This window comes from Ochotona princeps, chromosome 9 (genome assembly GCF_030435755.1).
Source record: "Ochotona princeps isolate mOchPri1 chromosome 9, mOchPri1.hap1, whole genome shotgun sequence".
Classification (NCBI taxonomy): domain Eukaryota; kingdom Metazoa; phylum Chordata; class Mammalia; order Lagomorpha; family Ochotonidae; genus Ochotona; species Ochotona princeps.
The window spans coordinates 52,695,150-52,721,221 of NC_080840.1; the positions used below are offsets into that span (position 1 = coordinate 52,695,150).

The 26,072-nt window shown below is 37.7% G+C and overlaps 1 protein-coding gene across 10 annotated transcripts in view; it reads right to left on the reverse strand.

Moving 5' to 3' along the window:
- Nucleotides 1–7,210: 7,210 nt before the first annotated feature.
- The window catches only part of MYBL1 (MYB proto-oncogene like 1), a 40,058-nt gene continuing 21,196 nt past the window's right edge, over nucleotides 7,211–26,072 (reverse strand). For 2 of the 10 annotated variants that reach the window (XM_058668693.1, XM_058668692.1), the window contains exons 9-17: nucleotides 22,661–22,891; nucleotides 19,761–20,129; nucleotides 17,861–18,003; nucleotides 17,311–17,425; nucleotides 11,713–11,829; nucleotides 11,521–11,625; nucleotides 10,974–11,153; nucleotides 9,059–9,183; nucleotides 7,212–7,890 (exon numbers count right to left, since the gene is read on the reverse strand). In XM_058668693.1, the coding sequence (XP_058524676.1) occupies nucleotides 7,860–7,890; nucleotides 9,059–9,183; nucleotides 10,974–11,153; nucleotides 11,521–11,625; nucleotides 11,713–11,829; nucleotides 17,311–17,425; nucleotides 17,861–18,003; nucleotides 19,761–20,129; nucleotides 22,661–22,891 (1,416 nt within the window). In that variant the 3' untranslated portion in view covers nucleotides 7,212–7,859. Of the gene's footprint in view, nucleotides 7,891–8,996; nucleotides 9,184–10,973; nucleotides 11,154–11,520; nucleotides 11,626–11,712; nucleotides 11,830–17,310; nucleotides 17,426–17,860; nucleotides 18,004–19,760; nucleotides 20,130–22,660; nucleotides 22,895–26,072 lie in introns of those variants that run through there. The other 8 variants (XM_058668691.1, XM_058668690.1, XM_058668695.1 and 5 more) reach the window with 7 other exon arrangements.

The following is a 26,072-nucleotide window of genomic DNA, read 5'->3' on the forward strand; positions in this document are numbered from 1 at the left end:
CACGCCCCAGTGGAAGCGCACACTGCTCAGGGCTGGCCGATCTGGTGGCCCGCAGTCATCAGAGGCACTCCTTGACCTCCGTGATTTGGCTTTTTACAAATCACTGCTTAACGTTTTTTCTTTACTCCACTGGGACCCTGCCTATCTCATCAGAAACCCACAAAAGGTTTGTATTAACTATTTCCTGTCGCTACCTCCTCACTAAGAAAGTCATCCTCTCCTGCCATTAACTTCTGCAAACACTAGGAGAAGCCTCACGGGGAGTGCTGAAAGTTGTCTCACAGTTACTTATTCTACAGTTGATCACACAGGTGCATCCACCAGCTTGTACTGGACATCCTAACCACCTCTGAGAAGTGAGGTGCTAATAGCTCAACAGGTAAATAATATCAGTGTGTCTCATTGCACTCTGAATAATGCACCTTGCCTTACTCCTGCCTTTGTGAAGAAAGCACTCTTACAACTATTGTTTCTGCAGCTTCAGTATGGAGTTCATCTGACTTTATAACAAAGAAGGAACAGAGGCAGCTGCCGCAGGGTGGAGTGCAGAGGAGAACCGGAAATGAGACCTTAGCCTTCTCCCCTAAGCAGGTCTGGGACCAGCAGATAGGACAGTGGGTCACTCATAATCTTGGCCTTCTGGAGAGAGGAGACAGGTTACCAAGTTAATGCTAAAGAGTGGGTGGTGAGGTATAGCCTGTGCTTCCAAGGTTTCTCTGATTTTTATATTTCTTTTATATTCATATATACGTACATATATGTATATATACATATATACATACAAATACATAAATATATGCATACATACATACATACATAGCTCAACTGGCTAATCCTCTTCCTGCAACTACCAGCATCTTATATGGACACTGGTTCATTTCCCAGATGCTCCGCTACCCATCCAGCTTCCTGTTTGTGGCATGGAAAAGCAGTGACGGATGGCTCAAAACCTTTGGATCCTGGACTCCTTTGGGAAACCTAGAAGAAGCTCCTAGATCCTGATTTTGGATCTACTCAACTCAGGGCATTGAGGCCCTTTGGGTAGGGACCCACCAGATGGAAGATCTCTGTCTCTCCTCTCTGTAAATCTGCCTTTCCAATAAAAACAAATAATTCTTTTTAAATAAAGGAAATATAAAAATAATATGTTTAAAACATCTTGATAACATTGAATATGTATATACACATGAATACACACATTTTCTTAAATTCTAAAAGTGAATGATGAGTAGTAACCATATATCTTGTCACAGATGGAATTGAATTCATCTTTTAAATCAAATGTACAAAAGTAGGGGTGGGCATTTGATGCAGTAGTTAAGCCACTGCTTGCAACTCATATTCCATGATGGGAGGGTCTGGGTTAGAGTCCTGGGTCTGCTTTCAGCTCTAGTTTTCTGGTAGAGCTGAGCACAGGAAGGTAGCAGGTCGGTGGTTCAAGTACTTGTGTCTCTGTCACCTAGATGGGAGACCTGGCTGAAGTTCTGGGTCCTGATTTTAGCCAGGCCTAACAGACAGTGCAGGCATTAGGGAAGTGAACCAACAGATTTATATCTTTCTTTCTGGCCTTGCAAAATGAATCATACATACATTTTAAAAATTTACAAAAATAAAAAGATGTATACCTGCTAAGGCTTATGATTCCACCTCCCTTAAGATAATGTGGCCCATCTGTTTGCCTCGGCCCATGGCATGAGGACTTGGGCCATCCTTTGCTGCCTTCCCAGGGCATAAGCAGAGTGCCGGATTGGAACTGGAGCAGCCCGGATATAAATCAGTGCCCGTATTGGATGCCAGCACTACTACCAGGTAAAGGATTGACCTCCTATCCCACCATAAGAGCCCCTCCAGATCTTAAAATTTGGCTTTTATAGTTTTCAAACTCTAGACTGAAGTGAGATCATTTTCCCTTTGGTAACATCAAGGTAGCTTTATGAATAGTGATTCCTAATTAAGAGAAAGTGTCCATCCCAGAGAGGCTGGGGAGAATACTACCCCTACAACACACATGGATGTACATTTACTAGAAAAAATAAATAAATGAATGGCAAAGAAATCTTTTCCCAGGGTTGGCACTGTGGCATAGCAGGTAAAGCCCGCTGTAATGCCATCATCACATGTGGGCACCAGTTTGAGTTCTAGCTAATGGCCTGGGAAAAGCAATGGGAAATGGCCTAGTATTTGAGCCCCTGGACCCATGTGGAAGACCTGGATAAAGCTCCCATTTCCTGATTTGCAGCTATCTGGAGAGTGAACCAGGGAACAGAAGTGCGCGTGTGCTCTCCCTCTCTCCATTCCTTCTCTCTCTTTCTCTCCCCACCTCAACCTGTCTTTCCCTCTCTGTAACTCTGATTTCTAGAATAAATGATTAAATGTTTAAAAACCAGAAAGAAGCCTTTTTCCATGCTTAAAAAGGTCAGGAATATTTAAATAAAAGGCATTTGATATGAAACCATCATATATAGGGCTATTTGGTTAGCACTTTGAATTAACTGATTTCTGAATACTAATATGTTGTATTTACTTCATTTTTTACCAATTTATCCTGCCAAAATTGCAGCAATGCATAATGCTAGCATGACTAAATAATGTAAACAATGACTAAGCAATGCTAAATAATGACTAAACATGGCTAAATGACAACTCTGTTAACGATGAGTCTGAACCCCAAGAACCTGTGAACCTATCACCTTCCACAGGAAACTGCTTCACAGGGGCTGGTGTGCTGCAGCACGTAAGCCACTGCTTACGGTGCTGGTGTCCATTTTTGCTTGAATTCTGACTGCTCCACTCCCAATCTAGCTGCTTGCTAATGTGTTTGCGGAGGCAGTGAATGATGGTTCAAGTACTTGAGATCCTGCCACCTACAAGGGAAACCAAGATGGAATTTCCAGCTCCTGGTTTCAGCTTGGCCCAGACGGGCAACTGCAATCATTAGGGAAGTGAATCAGCAGATGGAAAATTCTCCTTCTCTCTCTGTCCCTATGCCTTTCAAATAACGTATTGTGTTTACTCTTACCATGATGTCTTACAGTAAAATAGTCCAAAAAGTCAAAAACAAACAACAGCAACAACAAAACCCACCAAACAAAACAAAACTTGAAACGGCCAAAGGTTTGTAATTTCAGTTACTGGGTAAATTCTTTAAAAATAATGTAATAGGGGCTGACAAGTTGGTGTAACAGGCTAATGTTGCACCTGCAGCACCAGCATCCCATATGGGCACTGACTTTTTTGTTCTGGTTGCTCCATTTCCCATCCAACTCCCTGCTAATCGCCTGGGATAGCAGTGGAGGATGGATGGTCCAAAGCCTTGGGTCCCTGCACCCATGTGAGAGACCTGGAAGAGCTCCTGCTTCTGACTTCAGATGGGCTCAGCTCCAGCCATTGCAGCCATGTGAGGAATGAACCAGCAGATGGAAGGTCTTCCTGTTTCCCTGTCTCTCCTTCTTTCTGCAACTCTGCCTTTCAAATTAAAAAACACATAAATAATAAATAATGTCATTGTCTCCATTACAGCAAGTCTATAGATTTTTCCTTAGACAATTTCACTTCTAGATTGGTTGAATTCTTGTCATCCACTTGGCTCTGACTCAGTATTCTATCATTTCTGCTCAAGGGATATCAGTTTATTTTATTCAAGCCACTGTAACCTGTTAATTTTGGTCACAGAAACTTGAAGAAAGACACTAGCTTTCTATAAAATGAGAAATTACTGCACTACACTAGGCCATATTAATTTCCTATTGCTGTTATAACAATGACTATAAATTTAGTGGCTTAATACAACACAAGGTTATTGTCTTGCAGCCTGGAACTCATAAGTTTGAAGTGAGTTTCCATGGGCTACAATCAAGGTCAGCAGGCCTGCTAATCCTTGTGGAGGTCTGAGGCAGACTCCATTTTCTGGCATTTTCTAGTTTCTAGAGGTCACCCACGTCCCTTGATTTATTTCACCTGCTGCCACTTCCAAAGCCAGAAATGTCTGATGATCTGATGAACCTCTCTAATGGTACAGCCCTGGAACATTTTTTTTTTTTCTGGAGTCCAATCTCTTATGCTTGTCTTTTAAAGATCCCTGGGATTACATTAGCCCCACTCAGCCAATTCAAGATGAATCAATTCTAGGTTTGGCAATTTGGTATGTGAGCCCAGTTCAGCCCTTAAGCCAGCAATGATAGTTGAAGTAACTGGGTCTGTCACCGGGCGGTGGACCTTGATTGATTTCCAGCTCCTGGGACTTCAAGTGGTTGCATATTTGAATCAGGGGAGAGCTCACATTGATTTCCAAAAAAATAAGTTTTGAGTTAGTTGTATTACTGTTTACCTTAGAGGATTGAATGATGTGAGCATTAAACGAGACAATGGATGTAAAAGGTTTATCACAGTAGCTGGCAAACGGTAAAAACTGTTAGCTCAAAACTTTTAGTCCGTGAATTTCCTGGATGGTGCAAGAAACCACTGAACAACCTAACCCAGTCAATTCTGCATACATGCATGAGGGACAGGAGGAAGTTACACTATTTAGGCAGAATACTAATATTTCTCTATTCACAATGAACATTAAAGCATTCAACAGGGAATTCGGCTGCTTGATCCATCTCACTTCTGGCCATGGGAGAATAAATGCTACTCCTCTACCCTTCTAGAATATCAACTTCCTTAAGGAAAGGGTTATAGGTTATTCACCTTAGTATTCCCATTAACTAGCAAAGGGTTTAAATAAATGTTAACCACATTAGGGCTTATGTCAGAATCTCTTCAAACCTTTGAGCTATGGCTGGCAATATTACAGCAGTTAAATATGAAAGAAGTGAATCCCCCACCTTCTTTCTCTCTGCTGGCCAGGAAAATCCAATCAAATCTAGTACATTGTGTACTTGGAACCTGAATAAGCACACCAACTCTGAGGATTTCAGAAACAAGAGAAGTACACTTCACTACTTTAAACACTGTTTACTCAAAGTCAACAGCCTTTACTGTACTTGTGCCAAGATGCTAAAAAAATTTTCAAAACACTCTTCTAGACACATTAGCCACATGTTAATTCTTTTTCAAGTGTATTTTCTCTTGGCTTTCTGCTGACAAATCAGACATAGCTTTGACTATATATATACTTATTTTTTAAAAGATAGGAGAAGGTATGTTCCAATGAACTTCACCTGGTTCCATTTATATCTAAGTATAATAAATTTTCACCTCAGAATACATCAAGAAGTACATCTTTGCCTACTATCATGTTTTACATTAAAAGTTAATGGTTTGCTTAGCTGGCAGGCCTTTCCCTCTATTACTAGCTAAGCAGAGAAATTACATGTTTATAAAAAGAGCATATGATTTTTAAGTAACAGGCTTTTTTTTGCTGTAAAACTAGTTTACACTATGTAATTTCACATTTACATCATTTTCAGTTAATATTCTAACAGTCATAACTGCTTTTAAAAATTCAGTTTAGTGCTTGCTTCAGCACCACATATCCTAAAATTCAATTTAACATTTAGTGAGGTTTTTCTAAATATCATGCTACAGAAATGTCAGTGTTGTAATAGTAATTCTTACGTCCCAGAAATACAGAGTCTAGCACAAAGGTTTTATGGAAGCCTACACAGCCAGGAAGTGGTTTACAGACCTGTGCCGAGGACTGAATCAGATTTTGAGAGTTCAGGGAAACAAAGACAAGCAGGCACTCAGAATTTTACAAACCCAGCCACGGAAGCAGAGGCACCACACACGCATACATGTTCTTGAAAGATCCAAGTCACCAGCGTGCTTGACAAATGAAGTGTGGAAAGGCTGGGCAGATCCAGGAGAGGAAGTGAAGGAGAATTATTACTTACAGGAGGGTTTCAATGAGAGATGTGTTTAGATCTGTTTTATATTTGTTCCCTTCTGTTCACATTAAAGAACACATGCCTAGTCCTCTTAGTAGTTTTATTTCACACCATTCACTAAGCAGTTGGCAATGCAGTTTCACGCATCAGTCTTACAAACCTTACAAACCTGAGATAAGCTTTCCATTGAGTGGAAACTCACTTTTAGTGAGTTAACAACTTCAACAAATTTCTAAGCCTAGAAGGTTGATGGTAGAATCTGGCTGACAAAGCATTCAAGGAGGTGATGTCATACTGCAGAGACCACCGGCCTTTTCCAGATGAGACTCCAATGCCACTGCAGTTACTTATGGTGGAGATCACAGCAAAAGCCCAATGACTCAACAAACAGTGGACTTCCACAGGTTGAGAATTTACTATAGATTTCAGTGTTGGAGGGGAGAGAGGTTGCTCAGCGGGTTAATGAAGAAAAGGCAATAGTCAGAGGCAGAATCAAAGGAAGCACAGATTCAAGTTGCGAAAAAGGAATCTGCTTTAGAGATGTTACATTCAAGATGTCAACAGACCAATTGTATGGAAGCATCTAAAAAGCAGTTCAAAATCTGGTACCAAATGAGGTTCAGTAAGCAGTTCACACTGTGTTAACAGACCAAGTCTCCTATAAAAGCAATTTGAAGGAAAAAAAAAAAAGCCTAAGAACAGAATGTGTGATCAATTCCTAAGGCTTTAATTCTACAAAACACAAAACAAAAGAGCAATAATCAATACCAAGTCAGCTTGTACACAGATGCTTTATTTTGGATGTTAATATATGTCCACATTATATGCAAGATTTTCATATAATGGAGTTTTTCATACATGAAAAAGCTCAAGTTAGTCATGGTAACTGCTGTATTAATGTGAACACCTTACAACAAAATGCAGTATTATAAATGTGTAGTCAGTTTTCATGCAAGTAAGGCTGCTACATGTATATGTGACACCTTTATAACAGACTGAAAGCAATTCAAATGAATACCAACAGAAAAAGGTGACTTCAAGATGCCTGATATATTTAAGATTAATATTTTTATGAAAAGCAACAAAACATTTAACTGGAGGATTCAACCAATACCAATTCAAACATGCAATATATTCAGTAAGTATAGTCTTATCTATAATATAATACCACTTGGGATAATTTAATGCTGAAGAAAAATTATGCTTTAAAAAAATATAGCTCTTCCAAGATATTCGACTTTGGTGGGAAATATGTACATCCAAACAGGTTAAAGTCCACATTAAAACACAAAACAACAATTAGTTTTATGTAATTGAACTGATCCAGTATGGTTTTACTACAATCATCGGTTTTACAAAGTGAATTTTCTGTAAAAGAGAAGTTCATTAATCAGAAAGCAATCAACATACTTCGCAAGAACGCTAAGAAGATTCATATTGGGTTTCTCTGTTTGCTGTCAACAAGGCATAATCTTAGTACCATACATTCTCCTCACTTCTCACTACAACTAATATGTAAAAACCAACAAGTGTATTTATTTAAGTAGTTTAAAATCCTCTTAGGTCTACTTTTGAAGAGCTAGGCAAAGCATTACAATGCTTAAGTATTTCCATTTCTATCAACATAAAAATAAATCAGCAAATACTGAGCTGTTTTTGTTTTGTCTTTAGGCTTAGTAGTATTTTGGTTATTTCTAAGAATTTGTTGGTAATGGTTGACTCCACTCAGTTAACTTGAGAACTTGCCATCATTTGCGTTCTATCTTTTCACACAGTGCAAGTGGTGGTCGCTCCTTCCTTCTCTCATAGCAGCAAGCCGACTCTGCTATTTTCTATAGCAGCATGCTTCAGGAGTGGAGAGGGAGAGAGTGCATCAGTTATAAATAATTCAAACTACAGTGTACAATTCTGTTTATCTGCCAGTGTTTAAATTGACAGCACACCATTATGTCTCAAAAAATTACATAAAATCTCTATCACAAAAGCAAATAAAGACATTCTTTCAAGAAGTAAAATAAGTGCAAACACCTAAAACAGGCAACTGAAGCACTGTTGTAACCTGTAGAGAAACACAAAACATTTATAAAAGGACAAAACAGTTTTATAAATAAACAATAATGTTCTCTACTTCTGAAATATTGAGTAAATACAACAAATTTCTAAGTGTAGACTGTTTTTAGGGACCAAGGTACCATATCATTTTTAAACAAAATGCAAAAATTCCAAACACATATACAAATCACCAGATTAATTTATATGACCCCCAATATAATTTAAAAAGAAAATATTAAATTATTATTTAGTACATTTTCAGAACTATTTTATAACCAACATGATTTAAAGGGTATAGTGCAATATTTAGGTAGATGTGACATACAGTATAGATATTGTATTCTTTGCAGTTTTTAACTTTACTGTTTCACACTTAAACGTCAAATTTGTTCTTCACCATGTTAGCTGTAATAACAGGAAACAACACTGGCTTCTAGACACCCTGTATACATATAAATATCTACATTTAAGCTTTAAAATGAAAATAAATTATAAAACCAGACCTTTTTTTTTCCAATTTACAAAGTTCTCCTGCTCCTACAAACTGTACAATACATTCAACAAAACTCTCAGTTCTTCTGAGATTCATGAAGAAAATACTGACTCTGTACTAACAAGGAAAAACCTTTCTCAATGCTTTCTGTTTTAGTACTATGTTCAAATAAATACACTTAATACTGTAGTTAATTTTATTGTTTCTGAAAAATATCAAAAGTTAGTAGTGCAACTTTCTATCCTTTGAATTCCATTCCACTGTGTTTCTTTGTTAATGGTAATACAAGTAAATCAGCACATATTCAAAAGTACTTCATAAAACTGTGTGCTTTCCATACAGTCTAATTTCAGAGACCCTAAGGACCCATATCTACCTATATCAAAACTGCAGCATCAAGAATAGCAATATAGATCTTGTGAAGAAAAGATGTGAGAATTTACTTTGCAAATAACCATGAACATTTATTATTTTCCCATCTAGCTTTTTAAAAACAATTTTTTTAAAAATCCCATCTCTTAAAAATAAACAATGAAATTACCTATCCCTTACTTTGTGGCGTAGTAGCTTTTTCCTGCCTAATATGAAAAAAGATGCAAACCATTTCAGAATATATTAAAACCTAATTTAGTGTAGAATACAGTAAGGAAGGGGCATTTTGTTCTGTTTTAGTAACAGTTACAGTATTAGAGCTCGTGAAGTGCTGCTGGTAGTCATGTAAGTACTCAGGTATCTTCTCGCTTGTTCAGTCATGATAAGCTGGTCTTCCGTCTTCCCATACACCACCGTTTCCCATTCACAATTTGACTAGGAAGGAAATATTAATAGTGACATGAAAACTACTAAATTTACTACTCATATTACTTCATGATTAGATTTTTAAGTTATTTTAACTGGGTATTTTATAAGTAATTATTTTTAGATGTTTTGATAATGGCAATGTTTCTTTTTAAATGCTATATATTTTTAAAAATACATACTAAAATATTTATGATCTCTTTTCCCCCCCTACTTTATTTGAAAGACAGAAAGAAAAAGACACAAAGACAGAATTCTTCCATTTGCTGAGTCAGTCCCCAGATGCCTGCAATAGCTTGTGTTAGGCCAGGCTGAAACCAAGAGCTTGGAGCTCAATTTGAGACCCCCATCAGTGTCAGGAGCACAAATTCTTAATCCATCATCTGCTGCCTCCTGGGTGCACCCTAGAAGAAAACTAGAATCAGAAGTGGATGTGGGACTCAAACCAAGGCCCTCTGATAAGGAGTGTTTGTATAATAAGTGGCATCTTAACTTTTATGCCAAATGCCTGCCTTATAACCAATTGCTTTGAACTCAATTTTTAAAGTAGCTTTGTGGTTCACAAGCCTACGGATAGAGCTTAAAAGTTTTGTCTCCAACTTCCCACAAATAATATCAGTCCTACTTCACTTGAACAGAAATGTTTTTATTGCTTCACAAAAGATTTTAAAGGATGTAATGTCAAAAACTGAACCAAAATGGGTGCTTCATGCTCTTACAAATAGAAAAAGACGTTCCTTACACAAGTAAATTTTACGTTTGCTTTCTTTCCTTATTATATGATCACTATATGACAGTTATGATCTGCTAAATAAGAAACTTCGACAAAGTGCTGTCAATTAAACACCTGCAACTCAAATAATTTTAAATGAATTTAAAGAATGTGCCACGTGGCTCTTTCAAAGCAGCGGATCAATACAGATAATTGACTGCCAATGACATCTTCAAGGATGTTTAAATGTCAGGAATATTAGCCACAAAGAAGAAACTTTCCTCTTTAAGGAGCTCTAAAATTCTCTGGGATGCACTAAAGGTAAGGCAGCTAAAGTTTGTCCAATTTTCACTTGACACTACATACTGCCTATAAAGCAATAAATAAAAAGACTTAGTTTTACAACTTTTGATCCAAAAAGTTTCCTGGAAATTCTCATTCTAGCAAAATCATTCTCAAACTGTTTCAACCATTTTTCGTTTTGAAAAGCAATTAGGACTCTACCCATCAGTAATAGCAGAAAGAGATGTCAGGAGTACACTTAGGAATCCTCCATTTAAACAAAAAATAGCAGGGCAGATATTTGGTGCCAAAGTTAAGTTAATCCTGAGATACCCACAGCCCGTATCACAGTGCATGGATTTAAGCCCCAGCTCCAACTAACATGCCCCATGGAAACCAGCAGGTGGTGGCTCAAGGACTTGGGTCCCTGCCACCCCTACAGGAGGGCTGAGTTCTAGGCTCCTGGCTTTGAGCTAGCCCAACCCTAGCCAGCATCTGGGAGTGAATCAGCGCACAGAAGATCTCTCTGTGTCATTTTTATCTGTCCTTCAAATAAATAAAATCATTTAAAAAGAAAATTGTGCTTAAGAAATTATCAAGAGTCTAACTATAATTCAATTACTGTTTATATGTGCCCTTAATGAACGAGTCTCTCAAACCCATGAGTGACAAAACAATGGTGAATATTAGTTACTGCTATAGTTAATGAATTTAAAAGAAAAAAAAGTATAATTTGTGATCAGTAGGTCTGAAATGATCACAGAATAAGCAACAAAAATCACTAAAGAAATTTATAAATCCATACCTGAAGATTCTTTTCCAATTTGACAACTTTGGAAGTGTTAGGGTTGGGTTTCTTTTTATTAAGTGTATATGTTTTGTTGGTTGAATTTATGTCTTGTTTTTCAGGAGTCAAGTTGCACCTATTGTCATGTATTTCCAATAATGGTATCATTAATAAAGATGTTGAAAATATATTTTCTGACTAAGAGAAAAAACAAAGAGGAAAATAAAATAACTAATTCAAAAATGGAGAAAAGCAGAGGTACTACTGAGTAAGTAGTAATGGAAGGCCTATTCAGTTCCCTCCAAGGAGCACCTGGATCCTAATAAAACCTCTAGCGATATAATAAAATTAAATATTTTGAGAATGAACCAAAGATACATACTGAAATTTAAAGTGTTGTGAACTACCATTTTCTGACAACATATGCATCGACAAGGTAAGCCGAAGGATTTCTACAATTAATAGATTTTCTCTGAATTATGTAGAATATCAATGAAAACTTTCCCATGATAGAAGAACCACTAAGACTTAAAATGATAATTTAAAAACATAATTCTTTACAAACCTGCATGTCTGAAACATCTTCAGTCAGTAGCTGAATGCCTGGTTCTTCTTTTTCCCAATTATCTAAGACTAGGGATTTTCTGACTTTCTTCACAGAGGCAGTAGGCTGAAAGGAACAGTTTACACAGAAACATTATGGCAAAGTTTCTTGGACTCAGTAAGACCTCTGTGAACAATAACTCTGTATGATTACCTCCTGTCTGCAGCCCTTGTAAGCAGGCTCGTCTTCCTCTTTGAGGAATATGTCTGTTCCAGTTTCTTCCTTTAAAACTTCCCGAATATCTTCTTCCAAGAAGGCAAGTGGCTGCGACTAAATTGTTTTTAAAAGGATTTTAAAAAGTCATTTCTAGCAATTCCTTTTTCTCCTTACATATAAAAAACACATCTTTTATACTGTCCCTGTATTGGCTTACTTTTCTTCTAGTCTGTATGGCTACTAATCCATATCTTTTAAAGACTTATTTTTATTGGAAAGTCAAATTTACAGAGAGAAGCGGAGACACAGAGAATGATCTTCCATCCTCTGGTTCACTCCCCAAGTGGTTGCAACAGTCAGGACTGAGCTGATCTGAAGCCAGGAGCTTCTTCTGGGTCTCCCACATGAGTGCCTAGGTCAAAGGACTTGAGTGAGCCATTCTCTGCTGCTTTCCCAGGGCACAAGCAGGAAACTGGATGGAAAGTGGAGCAGATGGGACACAAACTGGCACCCATATGAGATCCCAGCAGTTGCAAGGTGAGGATTTGGCCACTGAGCTATCATGCTGGGTCCTTAACTCGTGTTTTAAGTCAAAAATAATATTGCACATTTTCAAGCACACAATGAAGTGTGACAACTTCTTCATACTAGGCAAGCAAACAAAAAATCTTCATTTTGGGGCCTGGAGCAATAGCCTAGCAGCTAAAGTCCTTACCTTGCAAACGCTGGGATCCCATATTGTTGCCGGTTCTAATCCTGGCAGCCCCGCTCCCCATCCAGCTCCCTGCTTGTGGCCTGGGAAAGTAGTCAAGGATGGCCCAGAGCCTTGGGACCCTGCACCCATATGGGTGATCTGGAGGAGGCTCTGGGCTCCTGGCTTTGGACTGGCTCAGCTCCAGCCACTGCAGTTGCTTGGGGAGTGAATTAATGGACAGAAGATCTTCCTCTCTATCCTCCTCTCTGTATATCTGACTTTCCAATAAAAATAAAATAAATATTTTTTTAAGTCTTCATTTTGAAGAAGTTATTATATCCCCTTGCTTCAATCAGGACCTTCAGAACTAAAAAGAAGATTATTTTCCAAAAATCTAATACAACAACAGGAAAAACAGGAAGTGTAGAACAAATTGGCAGCACACTAGCACTCATCATTTTGTTATCATATAGTATGTAATTACTAGCTAATGTGTTTCTCTTATCACTAAGACTGTGAACTACTTAAGGATAATGATCATGTTTTTTTCATCTTTGTACACCTACCCTTAAGTACAAATTAAATCTCTGAAACACAGTTTTCAAAAAGAAAGCATGTGTTTGTGTTGATATACAGGATGGTGCTTTTTTGTGCATCGTGTACTAGGGTGTGGGAAGACAGGCTCCAGAGAGACAGCTGAATGTGTGCTGAGTTATAAAATAGTATCAAATTCATTTTCATCCAGCTCTGTATCAAACAGGTAAACATGGGACCAATGTTCTTGAACAGTGAGTTAAGTCACCGCTTACAACACAAGCATCCCATATGAGAACGCCCATTCAAGTCCCAGCTGCTCCACCCTGATACAGTTCCATGTAAACTCTCCTACAAAGGCAGCAGATGGTAGCTGAAGTGCATGGGCCCACGTGGAGGACACAGAGTTCCTGACTCCTGCCTACAGTTGGCCCAGCCCTGACTGTTGCAGTTACCTGGGGAATGAACCACTGGATGGAAGATCTTACTCCCTGTATCTGATCTTACCCCTCTGACACTCTGCCTTAAAAATCAAATACTGAAAAATATATAAACACCTTTTAACCAGAAAAGTTTTTGAATTATATCAAATTTATAACCTTATCAAGATCTGCTTACAGGACATGAAGAGGCAAATCTCTACTAAATAAAAGAACAGTCTGGCAGGATTTAATGACCAGCAGTTTATATTCAGATCCAAGAAAGTTAGGGAGAATAACACTCACATCTAAATAAGAATTAACAGCCCTTACAAAAGCTTTAGACTGGAAGTAGAGGGGCAGGGAATTGGCTCAATGATTTAAGATGCTGCTTGGGACACCCACATCCCTAACAGAATGCCCAGGATTCAAGTTTGGCTAAGTTCTGGATTTCAGCTTCCTGCTAGTACACACCCTGGGAAGTGGCAGGTGATGGCCCAGATGGCGGGGTGCTTGCCACTCACGTGAAAAACCTGGGCTGAATTCTTGACTCTCAGCTTCAACCAGGACAAGCCCTACCTGTTGCAAACCTTTGGGGGTAGGAGAAGGATATGAGCCAGGAGATGGGAAATATCTCTCTCCGTTTCTATCTCTGCCTTGCAAACAAAGTAAAACAGAAAATGAATTTTAAAAGTAAAACTTCCTTTAAAATTATTTTAACCATGGTGGGCACTTAGCACACAGTTAAGAAGCCACTTGGGAAACACATCACAAATCAGAGCCTGGCTCCACTCTCCAACTCAGCTTCCAGATAATGCATAACCTGGGAGGTAGCAGTGATAGCTCAACTAGTTAGGTCCCTGTCATCCAAGTGGGAGACCCAGAATGAATTCCTGGATCCCAGCTGTAGAAGTAGAACTGGACCAGCCTGAGTTCCTGGCTCCCAATCCTGAATATATAATTTAAAGATTTTTCTCTTCTAGAATCTGAGAAACACAGGAACTTTAAGTATTATTATTTCTCTAAGGTTTCTATTTTAAAGATTTTATTTCAACAACCACATATTAATTGGATGTTCTTTCTTTTCTTAGAAGATTTATTTATTAGCGTGGTAGCCCAGCAGCTAGGGTCCTCATCTCGCACAAGCCAGCATTCCATTTGAGCACTGGTTCTAATCCCAGTGACCCCACTTCCCTTCCAGTTCCTTGTCTGTGGCCTGGGAAAGCAGTAGAGGATGGCCCAAAGCCTTGGGACCCTGCACCCGTGTGGGAGACCCAGAAGAGGTTCCTGGCTTTGGATTGGCTCAGCTCTGGCCATTGAGGCCATTTGCAGAGTGAAACAGCAGACAGAAGATCTTCCTCTCCATCTCTTCTCTTCTCTGTAATATCTTTCCAATAAAAATGAAATAAATCTTTATAAATTATATTTATTTTTATTAGAAAGGCAGATCAGATTTTACAGAGTGACAAAAATCTTCCACCTGCCGACTCATTCCCCAAATGGCCTCAACGGCCAGAGCTGAGCTGGAGCCAGGAGCTTCTGGGTCTTCTATGCAGGTACACGGTCCCAAGGCTTTAGGCCATCTTCTACTGCTTTCCTAGGCCACAAGCAGGGAGCTGGATAGGAAGTGGAGCAGCCAGGACACAAACCGGTGCCCATGGGTGCCAGACTTGGCAAGGTAAGGATTTAGCCATTGAGCCTTTGCATTAGGCACTGACTGGATGTTCTTAAAAAGGAATCTAAGGACTGGCAGCGTGGCTCAACCACCTTGCAGTGTCAGCATCCCATATGGGTACTGGTTCGAACTGGCTCAGCTTGTGTTGTGCACATATTGGTCAAATCATGCTTACACACACACACACACACACACACACGGAGGGAGGAGAGTAAAGAAGGAAAATAAATGCACTCCCATCAACTATTTCACTCCCTCAAATCCTCAAATGGTCAGAGGTGTGCCACTGAAGTCAGGAGCTGGGAACTCAATTCACATCTTCCACATGGGTGCAAGAACCCAAATACCTGAGCCATCACTACTGTCTCCCAGGGCCTGCACTAACAGGAAGCTGAAGTCAGAAGCTAGAGTCACATGCTACACTCAAGAACCCCAACATGAGACACAGGTGTGTTAACAGCTAAACCAAGCACCTGTCCCACTACAGAACTTTTAGATGCCTTCAAATCATTGTTAATATGCCTACCTGCAAATTTGCCTCTATGAAGGCAAAACCCATACAAGATAATTTTAACATTACATCCTGAAAGTCTAGCAGAGTACCAAGTAGCTGCTAGGCACACAATCAATATTCTCCAAAATAATGATTAACTTAAAATGAATGTCAAACACTGGGACAGGTCAGTTAAACCAATTATGTAAGTCTACACAATTGAAACCTATGCAAATGTAATTATAGAATAAATGCACTATTTACTATAAAATTTAAAATACAGGTTGTAAACAGTACATAAATTATGATCTTGGGGCTGCCATGGTGATGTAATGGGTTAAGTCACTGCTTGTAAAGCTGGCATCGCCAATGGGCACCACTCCAAGTTCCAGCTGCTCCACTTCCAATCCAGCTTCCTGTTAATATGCCTGGGAAAAGCAGTAGAAGATGGCCCAAGTCCTTGGGACCCTACACCCACATGGGAGACCCAGATGGAGCTTCTATGTAGCTTTAGCCTGGCCCAGCCTCATTTGTTTTGTCGCCATTTTAGGAAGTGACCTAGCGGATAACATATTTGTCTCCCTGGCGTGCTCTCTCTCTGGTTCTTTCTATAGTTGTCCTTTAAATGAATAAAATAAACCCTAAGAAAAAAAAAACAACATAATCTTACATTTATTAAGTATATATATATAAATTTTAAATCTAGATAGCTCTAGAGGGAACATGAGTGTTTATAAGTAACAAGACTTGTTCAAGCCCATTACACATTTTAAAAGGAATTTCAGGAAAAAAAGAAAGCAGTAGAACATTTGAGTGTGTGACATGCTTTTAGTGGAAAATTGATTAAGTAAGCAAGAATTTAATTTACTAATTAATTTACCCAAAAACTGACTTGTCAAAAATCTGTCTTCTAGAATTCCAAGGTTTTTCTAAGGTATTTCAAAGGTAACAATATGCATAATAACACAGATAACTAGACCACTTGCCAGCTCTATTAATTCATGAACTACTAAACATGTTCTATCTGAAATCCAAGACAAGTCCCTACATTATAATCATCTCTCAGCTTCCCATTAATAATGAGGACTGTGCTTTTGTGATCTCTGCATAATGGAAACAGCCTCAAAGACATACCCTGATCAATCAGTTTCCTAAATGTTTGTGTGAAAGTGCTCAGGTATATCAAAATAATTTTATTTGGGCTTGATGTGATGGGCCAATTGGCTAATCCTCCCTTTGCAAGTGCCAGCATTCCATATGGGTGCCAGTTCATCTCCTGGCTGCTCCACTTCCCATTAGTTCTTGTGGCCTGGGAAAGCAGTAGAAGATGGCTCAAGGCCTTAGGACCCTGCACCTGTGTGGGAGACCCAGAAGAAAGTTCTGGCTCCTGGCTTCGGATGGATTCAGCTCCAGCCATTGTGACTATTTTCAGAGTGAACCAGTGGATAGAAGATCTTTCTGTCTGTCTTTCCTTCTCTCTGTAAATCTTCTTTTCCAATAAAATACTTAAATTGCTACTAAATCTACTAAAATGTGGGTTTTAGTATTAAGAAAAAGATTGTAACACTAGATTTTCTTTCTTTAGATGATCTATACAAAGTAAAATTCAAAATAAGTAAAACAAAGATTTATTTACACGTTAAGGAATAAGACTATAACACAAACTTATAAATAAACTCAGTGCATATATATTTAAATATTAAAAATAAAAATGATTAAAAAAATCACAATTTGCTCTATTAAAACTAAGAAAATTCCTAAAAACAAACAATATACATACCACAACTTTAAGAGGTCCATATTTTTTCTCCTGAGCAGCAAGCGCATTCTTAAAAGGAGTAGGAGTTCTCGGTGTGGTACCCAATATAGATCTTCTAATAGTAGGTGTTCTAAACCTATCATTTAGATATTTAGATATCTCCATTATAGTCACAATTTGATTCCATACAAGTAAAGCAAAGCCATGGTAAACACATACATCAAGTCTTCCTGTATATTCACATGCTTTATTTAAACACTGTAGAGACAATTTTAAGCATGCCTCCCTAAAGTCATTCTTACTCCAGTTAATCATCTTACATTTTAAAAAAGGACTAATATAAAAAAAACTAATGTAAAAACATTGTTTTGCTTGAAATCAAAGTGTTATACTACATTTAGGTGATTTTAAGTACCTTAGGAATAAAATATAATGTTTTGAACTTTTTAAAACAATTCTAAGTGCTATAGAGATAGGGATTTTTGACACATGCCATTTATACGGACAAAAATTGAAATTATTACTGACATGTTTTTCATCTTGTCATCGTCTTTATTTAGCATCTACTTACCCAACGTTTTCTTTTTGATCTTTGGGAGTTGTTTCCTTTTGAAGAGGAGTTGTAATGAGAAATTTTTGTCCACAAATAGGAGTTGATGTAAAAGAAGGATTTTCTATATTAAGTTGTTCATTTCCAGGACAAGTGTTGAAAAACTAAAAAAGGAAGAGAGTTTGTTAGTTCTAGAATGTCAAGATCTCTATACAAATTTTAGACTGACAAAAATTGCAAATTGTTTTCTCATTCATCTTAGGAAAATGCTACAAATAATATTATATACACCTCCATTTCATGAAAATTAAGCTCCATAAAGGCAGAAATTCTGTTTTGCTCATTACTGCCTCTTCAGCTCTTGGCACAGTGTTTAGCACATAATAAGCACTCAAGAAACAATCTTCTAACAGATATTAAAGACCATTTCTACAGATTCCTATATTGTCAGACAGGAATCTACAGAAACCTTAAAAAGCTCATGTCAACTTCCACAATTTTGTACAACAATATAACAGAAAAACACATGATTTTTAGCTTTATTTCTAATAAATTATTTTAAATGTCCTTTTTAAAAAGTACCATAAATTCAGAACATAATACTACTACTTTGCTGATAAGGAACAGCTGCCTCTCAAATCTGTCTATCTATAACACATCACAGCACATTTAGGCACCCAAAATTGATACCACACAAGTATTATCCATTTTCTAAACCACACAAGTCACTCAGTGAGTCTTAACATAAATCCAATTGTGAAACAAGAATTTACTTGTAGTTGATAAACACAAGCAATGATATAAGAATTTGGGACTACAAGACTACTTCCAACTGGAACGAATCCTAATTCCATTATTTGTGTCTCTTAATATCTCAACTTTAAGAGTAGTAATCAAACCCTCTTCTACAGGATAAAATTCAAGTTCTTTGCTATAGGATACAAGTACCTTAGAATCTACACTGCAACAAAAAGTTCATGCATGTTACTGCAGAACACTGCTAGTGTGCTCAACCCTGCCTTACCTTCTCCAGAATGCTCTCTGAGGGCAGGGAAGGAATGGATGTACTAGTCACACTGACATTTATGTCAACAATATTCCCTGAAGCCAGGTGACTAATACATCTTCCAGGTTCAAAACATACCACCAGTAATAGTCCAGCATTTTCAAGCCTATTTGAGCATTAGCCTCCTTTCTTCCTTCTATAAAGCTTTTTAAACTTTGTCAAAAACTCTTTTAGAAAAATCCAGCTCTATTTCTTACTGTGATCTTGGACAGCTGTCCAACCTCAGAATTTCATTTCCCCTAACTGCTAAAGTTTCTTCAAAAAGTATTAACTGAGATGTCATAAGAATAGCGCTTGGCACATAGCCTGGAACATGGCAAGTGTTCAATAAAAAACTGCCTTAATCTAAACATCTGCTGCCTAGGGATATTACCAGAGGAGAAAGCAGGTGGTTCTCGACATGGCTAGAAAACCTGCTAACTTTCTTCCAAGGAACATTAAGCAGGTAAAACCAACAGGTAAACTAAAATCTAAACTATTTTGAATACATAAGATCTTCCTTATATCTTATCAGCTATATCTTACGAACAGTCAGGAAACTGGACATCAATCAACTCATTAGATAACATTGAGCAAATAATTTTTATCTTTCTGGGCTTGTTTTCTGATAAGTCATTAAAACATGACACTATATGATAAAGAAAACTTTTTGAGTTTTGAAAATTATAGGACACTATTGTCTCTCTGTGAGGCATTTCATAAATATGCTCTCATGTGTGTGCATTCCAATATAGATTGAAGTATGTTATCTACTGCTATGTGTTAGGAAAACAACCCACTGCTAGCCAAATACTAAAGGCCTAATTTAACCCAGCTTATCAACATTTAGAAATACACATAAAACAACAATACTACCTGTGAAGGTGAAAATGGTAGTGTTTTCACTGGTGTGTGTTTTAGTGCTATATTACCACCATCACTGAATGAACCATCACCAAATTCACTGCCTGGGGACTGACCCACTCGCGTTCTTTTCTTCTTTCTGAGGATGGTTGGTGGAGTGCTAAACTTGGCCACATTTGGGGATGTCAAAGGAACAGCCTCATTGTCTCCACCGTTATAACTGTTTTTTTTCCCTTCAAGTACAAGACTGACATTAAATTGACATTCCATGGCTCCTTCATTATGTTGAATTCGCATTAGTTTAACTGGAGTGGACTTGACAGGAGAAGCAGCAGCATCGGAAAGATCAAAACTGGTAACATCACTCCACGCTACAGGATCCTGCAATAAATAAATTCTGAACTAAATCAAATTCTGAACATAGGATGATGGTCTGCACAGCTCATAACTCATTTTTAATCAGCAGAAACAGGTTTTTCTTAGACATACTTTTAAAAGAAAGATCATTTAAGTAATATAGATTATGTTTTCTTCTTTAAGATTTGCTTATTTATTTGAAAGAGAGATGAGACAAAAAAAGTAGAGACCGATCAACTGATCTTCCATTGGTTGATTCACTCCCCAAATGGCTGTAACAGCAGGGCTGGCACAGGCTAAGCCAGGAGCCAGAAACTCCATTCAGTCTCCTACATAGGCGGTAGGGGCCCAAGGCCCTGGTCACCCTCCATTGCCTTCCCAGGTGCATTAGCAGGAGGTTGGATAGAAGGACAACAAACCAGCACTCTGCTATGGCATGCCATAGTATCACAAGGAGACCAAGAGCATGGTTTTTCTATCAATTTGAATATTCCAGAATAATATTTCATTTAACTTAGTAGATGAAGTTTAAAGTATTCCATTTTGGAGAAAACATTATTTTAAGTCATAAGAAAACATAATCCATCAGGGTGTGCTGCTAGTTCAGTGCTGAAGATGCTTATATCCGCTATTAGAGTGTGTGGGTTTGAGCCACGGCTGCCTCCAGCTTCCTGATAATAAAGTCCCTGGGAGGCAGCATCTCATGGCTAAAGTCCTTGAGTCCCTAACATGCATGCAGGAGACTCCACCTACTCAGATGGCCAAGTACCTGGGCCACACAGGGAACTCAGGTGCAGTTACAGGTCCCTGGCTGCAGGCTGGCTCAGCCCAGGCAGCTGAAGGCATTTTGGGAGCCAATCAGCGATCACAAGATCTCTTTGTTCTTTCCCTTTGCCATTCTGCCTTTCAAATAAATAAATAACAATTTTTAAAATGATGATATATTTTGATCCAAAAATTCAATCTAACCTAAGGACATATCAGGATTTTGTACCAAAAAAAAAAAAAACCTTTATATAAGTACATTGTTATTGATAATACCAATAAATTAGATATCACCTAAAATGTCCAACAACAGAATATTGGGTGTATTTTCTTGCAATGTATGATGACATTATTAAGTCATTATAGAACTCTAAGACAAAAGAAAAGTCTAAGACACAGGAACACAGATACATCTCAAAACAGATTTTTAAAAATCTACAAGCAGTAACACAGGGTGTACCTTTGGGGTTAAGTGTGTATATATGTATGTATGTGTGCATGCCTGTGTTTTCTATCTATAGAAAACATATTGAAAGGAATACATCAAATTACTAATTCTGGAAATATAAATTTGTTTTCCTATTTCTTATTTATTTGAAAGTTTCTGTATGCTTGCCCACTTTCCAAATGCCCACAGTGACCCAGATCACAGGCTAAAGACAGGAATCAGAAAGATTACCAAGGTCCCCAATGCAGGTGGCCAGGAATCAACCACTTGAGCCATCAGTACTGCCTATCGAGTCTGCATTAACAGGAACCTACATTCAGCAGCTAGAACCAGGCACCAAATCCAGCTAACCTAAGGTGGGGCACGGACATCACAGCTGGGTGAAATGCCCACCACTATGAGGAACTGTAATTTTCATCTTTATCATTTTCTCTAATCTCCAGCTTTCTCTAATGTAAAACTTGTATACCCATAATTAAAAGTGAATTAAGTGTCTGATCTTCAGAAATTCTATACAAGGTGGTGGCACCATGGTGTGACCAGTTAAGCCTCCACCTGTTGCACTGCCACACCATTTGTGCACTGGTTCACGTGTGGCTGCTCCATTTCCAATCCAGCTCCCTGTTTACGGCCTGGGAAGGCAGCAGAGAATGGTTCAAGTCCTTGGGCTCCTAATTCCAGATTAGCCCAGATCCAGGTATTGTGGCCATTTGGGAAGCGAATCAGTGGATGGAAGATTTCTCTGTCTCTCCTTCTCTCTGTAACTCTTTCAAATAAAAATAAATCTTTAAATAAAATAAAATATTCTATACAAAGTGCATATTTGAGAGACATTTAAACTTTTTTCTTTATAAGAAGTGATTGCAAAATAGAATAAAATTAAGCCTGGCATACAATAACTAATGTTTGACATGAAACTGGTCAATGTCCCTTAAACTCAATTTCAGAACAGAAAAATACACAATTAAAGTGAGCTTTTAAGAATCTTGCATTTTGGGCCCGGTGTGATAGCACAGCAGCTAAAGTTCGAGCCTTGAATACGCCAGGATCCCATATGGACACTGGTTCTAATCCTGGCAGGCCAGCTTCCCATCCAGCTCCCTACTTGTGATCTGGGAGGGCAGTTGAGGATGGCCCAGAGCCTTGGGACCCTGTACCCGCATGGGAGACCTAGAGGAAACTCTGGGCTCCTGGCTTCGGACTGGCGCAGCTCCAGCTGTTACAGCCTCTTGAGCAGTGAACCATTGGATAGAAAATCTTCCTCTCTGTCTCTCCTCCTGCCTTCCCAATAAAAATAAATACATCTTTAAAAAAAAAAGAATCTCACATTTTTCCAACTTACAGATTCAATAAGTTCTAGAGTCTCTGCAAATTCCGGGATGGTCTGTAGAGAGGACAGCACAGCATTCGCCTCTACGGCCAGGAACTTCGTGGGCGAATTCTGCTGAGCAGATACAGTCTGATTTTCATCCATACTATAAAACTCACTAGTGTGATCCTCAAGGCTGTTTAGAGTATTAGACATGCTATCATCCATGAGGAAACTACCAGACCAGTTAGAAAAGTTTCCAGGCTGCTAAAAGTACAAAAGAAATTTGAGTATTATTTCTTTTTCTCAAAGCAGGCATAAATTCAAATTTTAAATGAATTTTTCTCTAGACTAGCACATCATTTCAGCTAAAAACGTAGTGGCAAACATATTATCTTTCTTCAGAAATTGTGTAAGTTTTTTCATACCATTTCTTTTTTTTAATGATTACATTTTCACCCATAAAATTATGGTGAGGTAAAATAAACATTGATGTGTAAAGTCCAAACTCCTAGAACTTAACCTTTTTTTTTCTCCTTTTAAAATTCGTCTTCTAACACTTTCATTCCCATGCTTTCCTGCAGTACCTGTGACTCTTGGTAAATTCTTCTTAATTAACCTGCAGTGCCTTTGTATGTCTTGTACTAGAGCACTTCCTAACCTATCCAGAAGGAAAACTCCTATTTTTCACTTAAAATACAGCTGAAATATTCACAAGTTCTCTATTTGCTTATTTAATTGTCTCTAATCCATTCACAACATTGTCCTAATCATCTATCTTGCTAGTATTTATTCTCACCTGTCTTGTAAGACTGAGCTCTAATTGTATTTCCTCCAGGAACCCTTCCCTGACTACCTGAATCTACATTAAGCACCTCTCCTATATCATCGTATAAAACTTTATGATTTACTTTATCATATTACACCCTGTTTCTTGCTTGTGTTCCCACTGTAGAATAAATCTTCTGAAATCAGGGACTATGCCATTTTTCTTCATTTTTTAACATCAGACAATTTACCTATCTTGCAAGCCTAGTTTCCTACTGCCTTACAATAAAAAATAAGAGACATGGAAGGGTCATGAATGAGAAACAAAATGTTAACTGTCCAACAGAACCTCCTAGGATGATTAAATTTTCGATAATTGCAGTTTCTCAAAATGAGAGCCACCAGCTATCTAAGTAACTGAAACATGGAGGAACCTAAGGAACCAAATTTTAAAATGTATTACAGATTAAATCTGGTCAATAGCTATATTATACAGAGTACACATTGGCTGGTCCATAGGAAGCAGTCAATAATAATATCCATTACTATTAAAAATTAAAATTACTGGAATGTCTTAGAGATACACAGTAACTACATGTCTGGTTTCAAGTTACTTAAGGTGAAAAAACATTGTTGTCCAACAAGTTCCATCTGTTTTAAAGGTTCCTAAAAATAAAATAAATTGAAATAATTGTTTGATTAGCACAGTCATCTCCTGAATTAACAATAATTTCTAGGAAATAGCTTCCATACCACATGCCTTTCAAATGAGTTTCTAGGTACAAAAAAAAAAAAAAAAGAAAAGACAAAACATAAAATTACTAAGCAGGCCAAACAGAAAAACCACCAGGTTGTAATTATATTTACACACCATAATCTGAATCTCTCAACATTCTACCTATTCCAAAAGTTAGTAATGTGATTACCAAGAACATTTTTTTTAATAAAACCTCCACAAGAGTGGCACATAATGAACGTTCAGCAAAATTGTGGTCATTATTAACATATGTAAATGGAGTCTATTCTATTAGTTGTAGCAACTTCCTTCTAGAATTCAGAATATTTTACTCAACCAGATCTTTATGAGAATAAAGTTTAGACAGCAGGTTCTAAACTGAAATTAATAACATTTCTTCCTTCTTAATACAACGCTAATTCTTTTAGGTAGCTACATTCTTCCTCTTAAAATTAAAAAATTGAGATGATTATTTTAAAAAATCCAAAATAAGGACAGACATTTGCTGTAGTGCGTAAGTGCCCACATCCCATATTAGAGTGCCCAGATTCAAGTTTTAGCTCTGCTCTGAATTCCAGTTTCCCACTAATGTGCCCCTGGGAGGCAGCATGTGATGGCTCAGGTAGGTGCCTTCAGACTGAGACCCAGGCTATGGATCTGCTGGGGAGTAGCTCAGTAGACTGGAATTAGCAGTCTCTCTATCTATCTGCCTCTCAAACAAATACACAGTGTTTTTTTTTAATTCAAATGTCTTAAACATTATATTATCACTTATAAATATTGACTCTCTAAACATTACTATTTGTGGCTTTTAACAAAGCCAGTATTAACTTCAAGTTCTTCCTCTTTGCCCTTGATTTTTGTAGTTTTAAGACAAATATTGTTTATCCTATACCATGCCTCACCCATTAAAAACCAATAAACATCATTTTTACTAATATCTCCTAAAATAATAATTATGTAATAATATTACCTCTTCAGGATCTCAGGTTATTTTATTTCACTAAGTATCTCTGAGCTCCCAGTCACACTCATTTTGTTATCCTCCCATTTAACTCCCAAACTGAAAAAATCCTTTTCTAAACATTTAAAAAGGCTCAAAATATTTTTAATTCGTCATTTAAACATAAATTTTCCAAATTACAAAATTATCTTTTTTTCTTTTAATCCATTGAGCCTGGTTAATTCTTCAAGAATGATTGAAATCTATCCTAATTTACTTATCCTAGTTATTCTTATCAACCAAATCTCACCCAAAAGTCTTCATACCTGAAAACCAAAAGCAATATCCCATACAAAACATTCTCTTTTGATAGAATTCTAGACACCAGAAAACGTACATGTTCCCTTTTCATATGCTCTTAACACGATTACATTATAATTTACTGAATTCCTATTCTAAACAGGAAAAAAAATTCAGAGAATAAAAATATTTTGGAGCTCATAAATTTTTGTATCTATTAAATTCCTTTATTTCTAGCTTTTTAACATTAGATTTCATTTTATTTATCTGAAAGGCAGATTGACAGGGAAAGACAGAGAGAGAAAGCGCTCTTCCATCCATGGCCACATGGCAAGGGATGGACCAGACCAAAGCCAGGAACCTGGCTCTCCCATGTGGGTGACAGGGACCCAAGCATTGGGCCATTTTCCACTGATTTCCTGGGAGCATTAGCAGGGAACTGGATCAGAAATGGAGCAGCCAGGTCTAGAACCAGCAGTTGGCTATAGAATACCAGCGCTGCAGATGGTGACTTAACTCACCCTACCACAACACTAGTCCCCAGCTTGACATTTTCCATTTACTGCCACGGTTACACAGAAGGCCTTAGGCAAAACCCAGCTTAATGTAAACCACACACAATTTTTACAAATATCAAATAATTCACCTTAAATCTGCTTGACATATATAATCTAGAAAGCAACCCAATATAGACTATT